The 15,083-nt window shown below is 35.3% G+C and overlaps 1 protein-coding gene across 2 annotated transcripts in view; it reads left to right on the forward strand.

The window, feature by feature from the left end:
- CCHa1-R (CCHamide-1 receptor) overlaps positions 1–13,980 on the forward strand; it is a 97,430-nt gene extending 83,450 nt beyond the window's left edge. For both annotated transcript variants that reach the window (XM_066296996.1, XM_066296995.1), the window contains exon 6: positions 10,244–13,980. In XM_066296996.1, the coding sequence (XP_066153093.1) occupies positions 10,244–10,463 (220 nt within the window). In that variant the 3' untranslated portion in view covers positions 10,464–13,980. The remainder of the gene's footprint in view (positions 1–10,243) is intronic.
- Positions 13,981–15,083: the final 1,103 nt, after the last annotated feature.

Raw genomic sequence — 15,083 nt, forward strand, 5'->3', positions numbered from 1 at the left:
ATCACTGTTATATCGACTGCCTGAGGATTCTAAAGCGCTCCTCTATCCATGTGAATAAAATATTATAAATCAATAGGCTTTCAGTTTTACGAATAACCTGGATTAGCACACTTGAAATATTCATGCTCTGGATGTGAGAGCAGTTATTATTTCAAATAATTCGAAAAACACCCTGTGAAAAGCCGTAAACCAAATTTCATACATATTAATTGCAACACAAAATGAAAATGGCACGTCATAATCGAATGTTATTCAATTCCACAAATTTAATGATTGGAGAATCACATAGGGCTTTGCCATTTAACGTTTATAATCAATTTACCAATGTTGTTGGAAGCTTCGGTTGGAAAATCATAAGTTCAATGTAAATCATTTTTAAGCAGGAGGTTCAGATCAAATTGGTGTTGAGTTAGGATAGGTTAGCAAGTCGAACTAAACCTTCCATAATCTCGGAATTGAAGACATGACGTGACAATCTTCTCGATCATATTTTATCAGAATCTCTTTCGCAGTCACTTTTTATGCATCCGTTATGTATGAAAAGTCCGGCAATCTTGAAATATCTCGGAAAAAATACCTTTTATAAAAATTCAAAGAGTAAAAAAAAATCCTATTCATCAGCAGTATTCAGAAATGTACAAGGTGCATCACAAAGTGGCAGTGAATTGAAGTTATGCTTTGTCTGATGGAATGGCAAAGTTTTCAAGACACTTTCCGATTGACCCTCGTATTCTGAGCACATTTCACGTAACACGTCCTGAAGCCAGCTCTGGCTGTCCGGCAACGATTGCAGGCATGAGGAAACCCAATTTTTGGCTTAAGTGCCCAAAATTTGGACATCCGCCAATCTGATGATTGGAAGGCCATCCTGAGCCTCATTAATAAGTATGATGGTCGCTCGTCTTTTTTCGTCTAATCCACATAGAAAGCAGCCTGCTGGAGTTAATGCACAAAATGAACATTTCAGAAAGAAAGCGCACAACCTTGCTTATAATAGGTATGTATTGGTTGATTGGTATATTGATGATAGATGGAGACCGTTCGTTGAAACTGCAGAGCTCTTTAATGCGACTTTTTCCAATAGAGAACCAACAGTGCGATCTACAATTTTAAGAATCACTCGTAGATTCGAAGTGCAATAATAAAATTCCTTCTGGTAAACCAAAAGCGACAAAATACTTTAAGCGCGTAGATGCAGTTTGTTGAGGATCTACAATTGTCATTAAGGAAAGCTGCGGCGCAAAGTGAAATTCCGTTTTAACTCCATCAGAGCTGTGGTAAGGACAAACCAGTTTCACCCTTACAAAGTCGCTTTGGTTCAAGAACCTCCAGTTGAAGATTTTGATCGCAGAATGAAATTTTTCGATGCTACGATGCGTAAATCGGGGTTAAATATCGATTACTTCTACCGCATCATCTTTCTTGGTCAGGCAGCTTTTAAGCTGAATGGAGTTGACAAAACTGTCATTACTTGGTAGCAGAAAAATCCCATTGGACGCCAGAAACGCACAACATCCTCAGAACTTTAATGCCTGGGGCGGAGTCATCGAAGGGACATTAGTAGGGCCCTTCTTCATTGAAATCAGAGATATATCTCTAATTATCATATAGTTGCGGCGATTGTCAACATAACGAACCACGTTTCCAGGGTACGTGGTTCTAGCAGGATGATTCGCTTCCTCGTTGTGGACTGCAGGTGCGAGCCTACTGGAATGACGTATTTGTTAGCAGGTGGACAAGACGTGGAGGCGAAACGAAATTGCCCGGAGATCACCGGACTTGACGCCCCTTGACTATTTTTATTGGGCCACTTGAAAAGTAAGATGTGTGCCAGAAAACCGGCATATTTAAACGAGTTAAGAAGAGGAATTACTGACAAATTCCGTTCCATTACTGCTGAAATGCTGAATCATGTTATCGAGAAATTCTATTACATTTTAGCTCATTGTTAAGCAGTTGAGGGGACAAATTTGGAGCACTTGCTTCGACAAAAATAAGTTCATTTGCATAAAAACAATTTCCTGTTTTTTCTTGTTTTCTTTAATTCCAGAGTAACCACTAGAGTTAACCATAGGACATGTTACACGAAATCTGTTCAGAATGCGTGGGTGCGCCATAGAATGACGTAAAAAGTTTACCATTCCATATGAAAAAGCATTATTTCAAATCACGGCTCCTTTGTTGCACACCTTGTATACTCGTGAATACCGGTGGGGGAGGGGCGGAATTTTGAAACTCCTTCAGCTTTCATATGAGGTATTTTTTAATAAATTGTACATATGCCGGCATATTTCAGAATTGCTAGATTTTTCGTACACAGTGTATAAAATTATTATTTTTGGGGTTATTATCAGGGTGGCGATTCTTGACAAAACTCCTGTGAGAAAACCCCTGAAATTGATTGCGAATAAACTTGAATTACTCTCTCTTACAATATTATGACAGAAAATAGCTCTACTGCTATCAGTCAAGGGACCTGAGAAGTAAAGATTCCTCTCTCCCTCTCTCTGGCTTATCCTTCTAGGAACACCTCGCATCTCGAGGACGAAATCCCGTATTATCTTCCAAGGCAGAATAAATCGATCGGTAACTTGGCCCATTATGCAGGGTGGCCGGTTTTCTACAGCAGATTTTAATTGCTGCTGTACATCAACGTAGATAAACAAAATTTAATGAACTAAATTGAAACTCAGCAGGTGATTCCCTAACATCGAAATATTGAGAAAGTAAGGGGTTTCCATGATTATAAGTCGAAAATTACGCAAAAAAACTATACCTCTATATATAATAAGGATAAGGGCAGGATTTGGTTGGGGAATGATCTGGGATTTTTGTACATCATTAAAATCTCCTACACTAGAAAATACCGATAACGTAATATAATGAATATGATAAATTGTGCGCCACAAGTCGTAAGCCATAGCTCAAGCTCATTATTTATTGCTCAGTGATCTGTAACGAACTTTCAAACTGTTCGGTAACATTAATGTTAGTTAACAGTTCGATTAGGATGATATTCATGTTAACCTCACAGTCTCGTGGTATTTTTTCGGAATTTCGAAGCAGAACGAAGCAAAAATGTATACACAAATTTTGTTTTTTTACTTTATGCGATATAATGGAGCCCTCGCTCGTAGCTCGGATGGAAATGGGAGTTTTGCCAGGCTTGTAACGTGATATTATGCCTTTCTCAGCACAACCAAATTTAACACGAAATAATTTGCAGACTTGTTGCATCTTCGTTAAATTTTTTATGCCGCATCCTTAATTATTAAACCATTGAAATTAAAAACTTCCCAACGTTGATGTTACATGAGCTGCCTTTCCATGAAATACCCGCGGACGTATATCCTCGCATTCTTATAAATCCAATTAAGTCTTCCATTATCCACCTTATATAAAAAATTCAGACACTGAAATATGCAACAAAAATTAATTTAGAAAAATGCCGAAGAGCTTGGCGAGGCCTGAACGTACTTGGAGGGATAGACATACTCTTCATTTCGGAACTTTTCTTTGAAATGATTTAACATCCTGTGGAGCAAGGAGTTTACCTCGAATTTCATCTGACTTGGAACGTTTGAAATTTAAGCTTAAAATCGCCGTTATGCTCGGCTATGATTGAAACAGACTTACGTTATTGGACATGTTTAAGGATTTATCAATGCTTAGGAACGACAACACGTTGAAGGCTCTAATTTCGCATTCGATTCGAAAAGACGAGCTTGTTTCTTCCTTGTTCGACAAAACGATTTCAACTGATTTTGTTATTTCACATGGGAAATTTCACACTTTTCCAATTCAGAAATATCCATAACGCGAGCCTAGAAACGACAGAGCCTATTAGGTCGTAAAATTTTATTATAATGGCGAATCCTAAACGACCATCTCGGGTCCTCCCTTTTTAACCTCGAATTCCTTATGCTATGATATATTGTTTGCTACGTGTACTTTGACAAATTCATGATATTCCTGGATTTTTTGGTTCTTCCTCGCTATTTCGATTCCCGTTTTTTTTGTATCAATCGGAGGTACGTAGCGGATCAAATTCGGGAAAGTGCAACTCTGTGCCTGAAGGCGAAATAATAATCTCCATTAATTTTATATCATGTCTAGTTAAAATTTGCTTCTGTAATTGAACTTTCCGGCGTGCTAATTTTCCAGCACAATGATTTATTAATTTATATGAAGTTAGTCAATTTCGTAAGAATAATAATTTTAAGTTGGATGAAACAGCCCTTTGTAAATAACTGCGGCTAATTGTTGTGTAACGAGGGTTGATACCGCTTTATTAAACGAGCACTGCATTCGGTCGCATTCAACAGGAAAAACTGGTGCAATGTCTTATAAATCAGTTAAATGGACATTACTCTACATGAAATGAAAACGTGACTGTGCCTTTGGGATTTCAAGCGACATTTCTCTTTTACTTATTTTTAAAGGTCCATTTTTCGGAAAAAATTTCACCACGTTGATTGACTGTGAACTTAATTGGTTTTCTAATTAAATAAGTCAATTTTCGGCAGTTCGCCGAATTTGCGACTTTTTTTGCTAATTGCAATGTGATTAATTAAGATGTCGAACTTAATTTTGAGTATTTTATTGGCTTTGATGCGATCAACGTTAATTCAAAATTTAATAAATTCCCCTGAGCTCACTCAACGCAAAGCTACATCTTATCTGATACTCGAAAATATTTACTCAACACCTAAAATTTTACGGGGCTTTTGAACTAAATCCGGATTAAAGCAGCCTTGCTCTAACCTCTTAAGTGTAGTAAAATTAAGCGTACATTAAATTCTCAGTATGGAGACTTCAAGGCTGTTTAGCGCTTAAGACCCGGCCCATCCTTAGAGACTTTTGGCATATAAGGTTCTTATATGTACGGGGTGGGCAAATGCCGTTTTTATGAGGAATCTACAAAACGGTTAGTGTTTTGTGCTTGTCTTACGAACAATACTTCGATCTTCGACATTTTCAAGAAATCCCTCTAATTTTTTAATTTAGCTAGTTAGGTAAAAATGACTTTTACATTATATACATACACAAGTCCATGGTTTTTAGATTCATGACGTAAAGTTTTATTTTCCTTAAAATAAATTCTATTTTTTTGCATCATTAAAAAGACGTTTTTTTTTTTTTTAAATTAATGAACGTTAAAATGAACCATAATTTGTGGAGTCTCGTATTTGTTTTTTACAACTACTTTAACAAAAAACACGTTTTGCAATAAATGACTGTGATATTGACATAGATAATAAGTGACGGGCATAATTAAGATGCATAAAATAATAATAATGATGATGATAAGAGACCGACATGCCGCTGATCGACCTAGCTATCCCAAATAACAATTTGGTGACAAAGCATAATGAGAAAATCCATAAATACAGGGATTTGGAGGAAGAGATCTGGGAACAATGGAGAATGAGGAGTGTGCGCATAGTCCTAATTATCCTGTCCATTACTAGACTCATTCCGAAAAATCTTCTAACTAATCTAAAACATCTGGGAGTCGAGGAATATCTGTTTAACCCTATGCAGAAAGCCGTGCTTTTCGTAACAGCGCGTATTGTGCACGAATATCTAGGAAAGGACGCAGGACACCGTACCACCTAGGACTTCCTATCATTATACGGATCTCACTGGGTCTCATCCTTTTCATATTTTTGGTATCTGGGATGAGGAGTTCCCCTCGCTTACAAGGGATTTAAAAGGCATTTCTTTGTGTTTGACAATGATAATAATAATAATACTAATAGTAAAACATTCCAACATATCATATTTTTCATAATTTTTAAACATTCTGTATATAATGGTAAATAATTTTAAAACCACTGTAATAACTGAATGTTATTGATTTTTGACAGTGTTTTGACAACTTGTCAATAACAGAACTTGCTCCTGCGCGTCTTAGCTGCGCGCCTCGTTTGTTTCTCTACGTCAATATCACAGCCACCTTTCGTAAAAAGTGTTTTCTGTCAATATATATATAAGAAACTGCTACAAGACCTTAAAGGTCTAAAAAGAGGAAAAAAAGTATTTTTAATGTTGCTAATAACCAATATGATTTATATTTAAAAAAATAAAACTTTATGTCACAACCCTCAAAATCGTGAACTCTAAAAAAATTTATTTTTATCATCGTAATATGCTCAAAAAGTGTCCTAATAGCATAAAAGTTATTTTTATGTAACTAGTGAAGCAAAAACATTAAGAGGATTTTTATAAAATGCAAAAAAATCGAATTTTCGTTTATAACGTGAGGGCGAAAAACGATTTAAAAAAATTTAAACCGGCACTGAATTCGCCTCAAAAAAACCTCAAGAATGCCGGATTAGTTTCTCTCTCTGTCTCTCTCTCTCCCATTTACCACGATGTTGCCTTTTTAAGTGGTATCACCATGAGTGAACACGAATTACACTCTCAGGTTGCATTGTTACAAAAATTCTTATATGCGAAGGTGTAAAATCACCGGAAATCCTTCAAAGACTTGACGGACAAATGTACGAAAGGCATAAGAAATTTCTGGAAAGATGAGAAGTAGTTGAGAACGAGTTCCGTGCTCGCCGTCCTCTGATCAATGCGTTTTTTGAGATCTCAAAGGGCATTTGCACGTTGAGTTTCTCCATGATCGTCGCACAGTTAACGCAGCTTACTACTGACAGCTACTAGCTGAGACAAATCTTGCATATCGCGAGAAAAGATGAGAATCTTCGATTAAAAACGTGATACTGCTTCACGACAATGCCCGTCCTCACACACCCAACTTGATTTGGAAAAAATTTGAAGAAATTCACTGGTCAACATTGGAAAACTCTCCCTGGAGACCAGACTTGTCCTCATGTGACTTACATACTTGACGCGTTGAAAAAGGCATTGGGAGGAGAAAGATTCGACAACGATGAAGCTGTTGAGGGCTTTGTGCGCAATTGGTTGCATACATACCCCGTTTCTTCCTATTATAACGAAATTAAGAAACTTCCAGTATGTTGGGAAAAATCTATTTTTAATTCAAGATGTGTACTTTCCATTTTTGGATCTTCTTCCAATACATTAGCAAAAAAATCCAGTTTATATTTGGTTATTTACTATCAAAACATTGAAACTTGCCCATCCTATACATAAATCTTCGGGTCTTGTATGTGTGCTTAACTTAGAATGTTTGTAAGTGTCCACTTAAGGCAACTTGCTAACTTGCGATAATCTTTAGTAACACTGTGTAACCGAGGGTTTTCCCCTTTTGGAAACTTCGAGAATATATTCGAAAACGATTCTTTGTCGCCTATAGCTATTTTGATGGAAGAAAAACAGTTGGTTTTCCGAGATTTTCCAAAAAAAAAAACAAAAATGCGTTAATATACAGATCCATACACAACAACATAGTAGCAACTCCGACATATTAAATGCGTCCCTTGCATGTTATTATATAATTAAATGCCCCATTTCCTTTTGATCATTTGAGAGAAATTGGAATTGCACGGAATCGCTTAATTGAAAATATCTCGACAACCGTTAGAGATGCGAGTTCTTTTACAGATTTCCTATATAATTTAGGATTTTAGGAATGTGCGAAATAAAAATTTCGAGATTTATAAAAAAAATAGCTTCCACCCCCTGGGGCGAATACAAAAACAGGAAACTTTTGTCCTAAGACGCGCTTAATTGAATCAATTTTTTCACGCTCAATACTCATTACTACCGTGAGTTCTGGGGCACCCTGACTATTTAATAGAGAATCTATTTGAACTTTATTAAGCTTATTAAAGAAGTCTATTTAAACACTGTCGCCCGAATCTCGAGAATTATGCCCTCAGCCTCAAACTCCCTTTCAACGCGTTGATTCTCTGAGATATATTGGAACGAGACCTAAAGTAATATGTATTAACTTGTCTTCGCTTTGGACCTTTGACATTATACCTATAATCGAGCCGATAAAGTTGGTATGCACGATCTCAATATCTTCATAGAACTTTCAACATTCATATCATCCTACGTTTAATCACTTTGAACTGCAAATTTCAGTACCGCGCAATTATAAGCTAAATTAGAGGTGAAGGTTATCTACATCCTAAATGAGATATTGAGGCATGTCAGAAATGTTAATGGCAAAACGAAGTTGATTGTGTCTGAAGACATAATATACGACTACGTTACAGAGAAAATACGATGTATGGGAAATTTCCGCTCGGAAAAGGGAATCACTCAGTAAATTAAGGGCAGATTATTAATGCACTATTAATTTTAATATCTGGCTTCAGATCCGTCTAACAATGAATACCTAAGGTTCCATTTAAATGTTTGCATGAAAATTAGGTTAAAGTTAAAGTTGCCAACATATTAATCATTCAGGTAAACGTTCAAAATTTCGACTTAATATCTCAAAAACCATAGCGACCATACCGAAGAGGAAAATTGAAATTGAGCTTTAAGGCTCTCTATGTCTCAAAGGCCTAAGTTGCTGCTACAAATTTCTTGATGATTTATGAATCTACGGTTACCGAATTGGCTTCCTTTTTCGGAACGTACTATATGTTGTTACTGTTTATTTAGCTATTCAAGTAGTTGCTATTTTATTAGCTACCTAAAATCACATGCATCTTCTCTAATTTTCGGGCACAATTTCTCAGAATTTTGCCAAATCCAACCTCTATCTAAATCGATTGGAAGTTCTACTAAAAATGATTTATGTATCAATTAGCGAATCTCTAGCAGGAAATTAGGAAAGAAGAAGGAATAAATCCCTTAAGAATTAAGAAAAATTGACTATTTATGTGTTGAGATTTTACGTTAAACGGTAATACACATATAATGAAAATCGTCCCTTGAGGACAGAAACCTTCCCCGCCGGGGATGATAGTTTTCATTATATCCTCATCGAATATCATGCTGTCGCGTATTATGTTGCTAAAAGCCTTTTATAAATGCTACATGCTTTATACTGCTGAAGCAAGAATATTCTCGTACATACATGTAATAATTAGTATCATGTAGGAGTATATACATAATGGCTAATTCATATAAATGCATTTATATGAAATTACTGAGGAATTGCGGTTTCTATTAAAGGTAATTCAGATAATTAGGAGCTATTCGACTTCCTGGTTTCAAAAGGGAAATAAACCTGATTTGCCTAGATTGCACGCCCTTTCTCCTTTTTCCTTCTTGGAAGCAACTAATTATGGCAACCAGAAGGCGTAGTTTTGTCAAGCACGAGTAAGCGTTTTAATTAAGGTAGTAGCCAGTTTTAATGTCCTCAACACGATTTTCATTTAAAATATTTAATAATTTGTAAAGAAGAAACCAAATTCGCTCATTCACTGGCTACATCTAAATTTTCACGTGTTTTACCATGAACTTTATATAAATTTCATATCACCTTAAGAAGATGCAGAACGACGAAGAACGGTTTTAAATATTTATTATAGCACATAGGGTGAACCTTCTCTTGGTGACCCCCAATAAAATATTTTGCAAGGCTTTTGCTCAGAAATTGCGTGACGTTATATCAGATTAAACGCGTAATAAAACAAACTAATGAGCGTTCAGAGCAACCAAACTGCAAACCATAGCTACAATTATAAAATAAACAAACCTATGCATAACCACTAAAAATTATTACTAAATAATATTAAATTTATGTGCATCACGGAAACCATTAATTAAATTCGAAACTGTGAAATAAAGTAATTTACATTCATTTTGCATCGAAAGAAGTAATACTAATGATATGTGGTTGAAGGATATGACACTGAGTCATAATATTTTGTCCACGTATGCATCACCGCACATATCTGCCATTCGATAACACCTTATCGCACATGTCCGATGAAAGTCTTCTTGTGCGGAAAATAAAGTGATACGTGTCAAAAACGTTCGCGGAGAATGCAAGCCACCACCATCGACATGCCGTTTTGCCGCACGCGTGAATGCGAACACTCCTTTGCTTTGCAATATTTATTGATCTTTCAAACGACCGTCACCAAATTTTCAAAAAGGTTCGGTGCCATTTTGTATAACTGTATCTAGAGCTGTCGATCTCAAATTACCCGTCACTAAATGCCAAAAAAGTGATACAAAATGGCGGTCAGCCGCCATTTGGAAATCTTGAGGTCGTAATTTCAAATTACCATGTTTTGAGGATAAAACGAGGTGGAAGGCGACTATATGCGCACTGTATTTATAATAAAACTTTATTAGTTTGAGCTAGTGTTCGAGACTTAAAATGAAAATTTATTTTCAGATATCTTCTATGCAAAAAACAGCAGCGCAATCGCTGCAGCACCTGCACAGGGCAACAAGCAACCTCTATGTCATTAGTCTCCACGAAACGATCTCAGTCCATCAACAGAAAACCTACAATGTCCATAAACCGGAGGATCATAAACAACGCCCAAGAAACTTCCATCACTTTATTGGGAAATGGACATGGAGATGGACACATTTGTAACAAAATCATTTGAGAGCAATTGCACAAGAGCAGGGAAAATCTTCTGCAAACTGACATATTTTAAATAGGGTGCGAATGAGCATAAATAAAGGGAATATTTGGCATCTATTTTTGCTAATGAGTTGATAAATGTGAGACTGTGTGTTATAATTTTGGTTTAAACGTTTTGGTTCAAAACTTAGTGCTTTTCCTTCCTGGTTTAATGGAAACAGTTTTCTTAATGATGGATGGAAATTACAGGATTTACTACAAGTACGCCTCTGGCCGTCAGTCTTGCGCCATCTTTATTACTTAATATTACTTTCCAACTGTCGACTACACAAAATTTAAATATTCATTAAACAATTTTTCGCGTGTCTTGCACTTTGAAAGCTTTACAAGTGAAATTCAACTTAAAAAAACAAAAATTAAATATCCATTCGTTTTTATCTGTGTAAATTCAACTCTTATCAATTAATTTAAATATTAAAGCGAGGTAAAGAGTATCAAGCGCAACTGTTACTCAGAATGCGTAATTTCCAAACTTGTATTAATCTCATCGTTATCATGGGAAAGCTTACACTTAAAATACTTACTTGTACGAGTGTGACCTAGTAGCAGGTCTTTAAGGTACTTATACAGTTTTTTTTGCTTCTTTTTAGATATGAACCAAGCCCAAGTAGTGCCCGCTAAATGCTGTTTTCCTTCACGACATTTTTACTCTGCAAAGCAAAATTAATAGCACCTAAGCTGTGCGAAAAGTAACGTTTTTCCACGCTCTTATCACTAGCACGAGCGGTGGGTTAAAACCCTCTCTAACGTGTTAGATATTACAGTATTGTATAGACATGTCCGGTTTTTTTTGGACAGCGGCTGCATCTCGGTAAGTAGAGCAAGTAGCAACTTCGGACAAACAAATTTATTACTAATGTGACTATGAGAAATCTCTGGAAAATATTTCCAGCTTCGTGAAATCGCCGTAAGGGGGCGTAGTAGGGACCGCAGTTCCTTAAAATCGACATATCAATTCAGTTATTTATCAATAAGTCAAAAACGAAAAAGAATATTGAAATGCGCCTTTCGGGGAAAGTGTAGGTTTTTTAAAGCTTTACAAGATGGGCTTATGAAAATAGTATAGTTCCATTTGATTTGTTAAAGAAAAATGAAGAAAACCGCTATTACCTGAAAGAATGCCCTCTAGCGATTTTGTTCTGGACTATGGATTTTTGGTCAATGTGGATATTAAATCGGCTTATAATTCTCCCACAATGAAGTGCAGAATCACTGAAATCGGATAATTAGAAACAGAGATATGATAGTTTGAACTTAAAATGATTCATCGGCTTCCCCCACTTTCATTATGTAAATTATGAAATTATGTGTCAAACAAAAAAGTTTCAAAATGATTTAATCTTATTGATAGTAAATTAAAATGTGTTCCTTAACTAGTGACTTAGTATAGATTTGTCGCTTTTAAGGAACTACCGTCCCTACTACGCCCCCTTGCGGCGATTTCACGAAGCTGGAAATATTTTCCAGAGATTTCTCATAGTCACATTAGTAATAAATTTGTTTGTCCGAAGTTGCTACTTGCTCTACTTACCGAGATGCAGCCGCTGTCCAAAGAAAACCGGACAGACTGTATATAGAGGACCACAAGTCCCACATAAATTCGTTAAAAATTGAGGAATAATTTGTTCATTAAAATGCTGGAGCACGTCAAATATTGTTTGAAGTAGTGCATTTTTTAACTTAACGCACATACACAGAGGGTTATCCATATAGTCGATAAATGCACTTTTCCATATTTTAGTCATGGAATCCCAAGTACATTATGACGTTTTTGAGTTCTTTGAGAAATTCTGAAAATATTTCATGTAACTCATCCGTATAATAATAATAATAATAATATAATCGATAGTTTCGATGAGGGGGGCAATTAGAGTGGTCTGCTAGATCGCTTGACCTCACCTTTATGAACTATTTTATGGTGTTGTTTGACACATAGGATGTACTTACCCAAGCCCAACAACATAGAAGAGTTAAAGGATCAAATTTTTCAAGAAGCTCAACAAATACCTCCTCAAATGATAAGAAAAGTTCTAATATAATCTAATAGTTTTATTGTTATTTTTATTTTTTGCAATTTTTATCATAAACTGTTGAACTTAGACGTGGGCTTTTTTAAGCACATATCTACTACATTGATAACCCTGGACACACGTCTGTGAAGTCGAAAAATCTACTACTAAAAATAGTATTTGACATGTTCTAGCAATTTTTTTAATCAACAATATTTCATTCAATTTTTGACGACATTTCGTCCTCTATGTACAATCGGTGTAATGTTTTTTTCTTTGAAAAATATTCCAAGTGGATGTAGAAACATCCATTTCCAATAATTTTGCTTTGCAAATGTATCCCATCTTTCGGGCCCCTTACTCCTGTTTCCTGCAATTCCCTGTTGTCGCTTTCGTTTCATACTGTTTTCAGCGTATACAGGGTAATTCTTAACTTAGACACACGAGCATGGGAAATGGTGACTTAAGTTATAATTGCAAAAAAGTGCTTCAACTTTTTTGCTTTGAATACAACTTGACGAAGCAAAAAGTTCCTTCAAAAGCTACAGGAAAAACCGCGATGTAACATGCAAATTGGCTACCTGCAGGTCAGGATAGCACCTTTCCAAAGTACTAGTGCTTGCTCCTTCCATACACATCGGACAAGTATCATAATGTTTCTTAAAGGTAGTGAAATGATGACGATCCCTGCTTTATCTTATATTTTAAATCTCAATTTTTGGCCTGGAACCGCCAGCTGAACCATGACCTGATATACGCTGCCATGAGCTTTAAAGAAAATGTGCCGTTTTTGGCAAAACTAGTCGATTTGTCTTTAAAGAACATACAGGGTGTCCTTTAATTTTGTACTCCATTACTTGCTTGCCCACTCGTATCACCTCCCAGTAGTTGCACTAACTGAAAAAATTACGTTTTTCTTTTCACTCAGTTCATGTGAACTTATATTTGTAAAAGATTGTCCGCGTAAGTACAAGAGAATCACTCTGTATTTGCATTCATGGTTTCTTTTATTCAGTAGTTATTTTACATATTTATTCCTTTTAGATTTGCATTGCCATTTCGATTGTAAATATTTAAGGCCAACAAACCGTTGCTAATGCACACAATCAATCTGCACATATGAATTTGTAAAGCTTGCATTAAGTCAAATTATGAAAATTTGTGATACCATCATGCATTTATTGCAAATCTTCTATCGTGTTGATCCCTCCAAATTTTATGGTGATTAGTCAAAGCTGAACATGTTAATTACTTAGATGTTTTTTTATTACGTCAGTAAGAGTAATATAGAAACATTCGCGTGTAACCCGTCTGCATACAAAAAAAAAACAGTATTAATAAATTTAACATAAATTATGTGTATTTGATTGGTCACACAGAATTTGTACAAAATCTACAGGTGTAATGTATGTAGATGTAGGCAGTACCCTCCTTAAAGATCTGAAAATAAAATAAATGTTTATTAAGGCGTTTAATTGTTTTATTGACGAGACCTGTTTGTTCATTGGTTCTTCAAATCAAACTTTTTAATCAGAAAAATTATATAGATGAAATAAAAAACATATAAAGGAGACAACACAAGCACGTTGACCACAAGAAAGTGCGTACCATGAGGCATTTTTCATTTGAATTTGTCAAAACGGTTCATCCTTGGTAAGAGCTTTGTGCATTCCTGCAAACTCAATACACACTTTGCCAAATTCATTTCGCAAGAGGGGGATTCGAAAATTACTAAAAGTTATTTTTGAACTTACTTTATTAGCCCAAAAGAAAACGGTCTACCTTCATTTGTTTCCGATATACTGGGGATTTTTGGAAACCGGCCATTTTTGATTACGTCAAACTTTTATTCAAGATACCGTAACATTCAAAATGGTTCTTACAGAGCACGAGGCAGGTTATTTCGTACAATATAGTGGCGTACTCGGCTATTTGTAAAGTAGTAAATTTTCACGTTATTATGCATGATTATTAATAAGACACCCTTTATATATAAATAGTGTCTCTTAACGAAAGGTGGAAAGTTAAATGGGTCAACCATGAGCTTATTTTAAGATAAAAACTTTATATGACGACATGTCTTAAATAGCTTCCATTTTGATTTCCAATTGTGTCAAATTTTAGCATTTTCTTAAATTTTCATTACTTTCTCTGTTATTTCTAAAGATAATTAACTCAACAATTATTTTAACTCCTACTACTAACTAAATTTCAAATACTTTACGGGGCGTTACTTTTTTCATGGTCACTCTCAGTATTTCATATCAGAACATTTTCTATGACATTTTAAAATTGTATTCATTAACTTCCAGTTAATCTCTTATATCTTTGTTACTATTCTGCTTCTTCAGTTTGTTTTATTAGTAAAATTAGTTTAAGAGATATTTGCAAAAATATCTAACCACCTTTTATATTATACAGGACGTTTGAAAGTTTTACAGAAATTATCGAGGATTACATAGAAGTAATTAAAATACGACAATTAACTCATTAAAACTGTATTCATAAACCTTTCCTCACTAAGGTGCAGGGTATCAAATTTTCGCAAAAAAATCGAAATTTTGTAATGGCTT

The sequence above is a fragment of the Euwallacea fornicatus genome, chromosome 27 (genome assembly GCF_040115645.1).
Source record: "Euwallacea fornicatus isolate EFF26 chromosome 27, ASM4011564v1, whole genome shotgun sequence".
Lineage (NCBI taxonomy): Eukaryota > Metazoa > Arthropoda > Insecta > Coleoptera > Curculionidae > Euwallacea > Euwallacea fornicatus.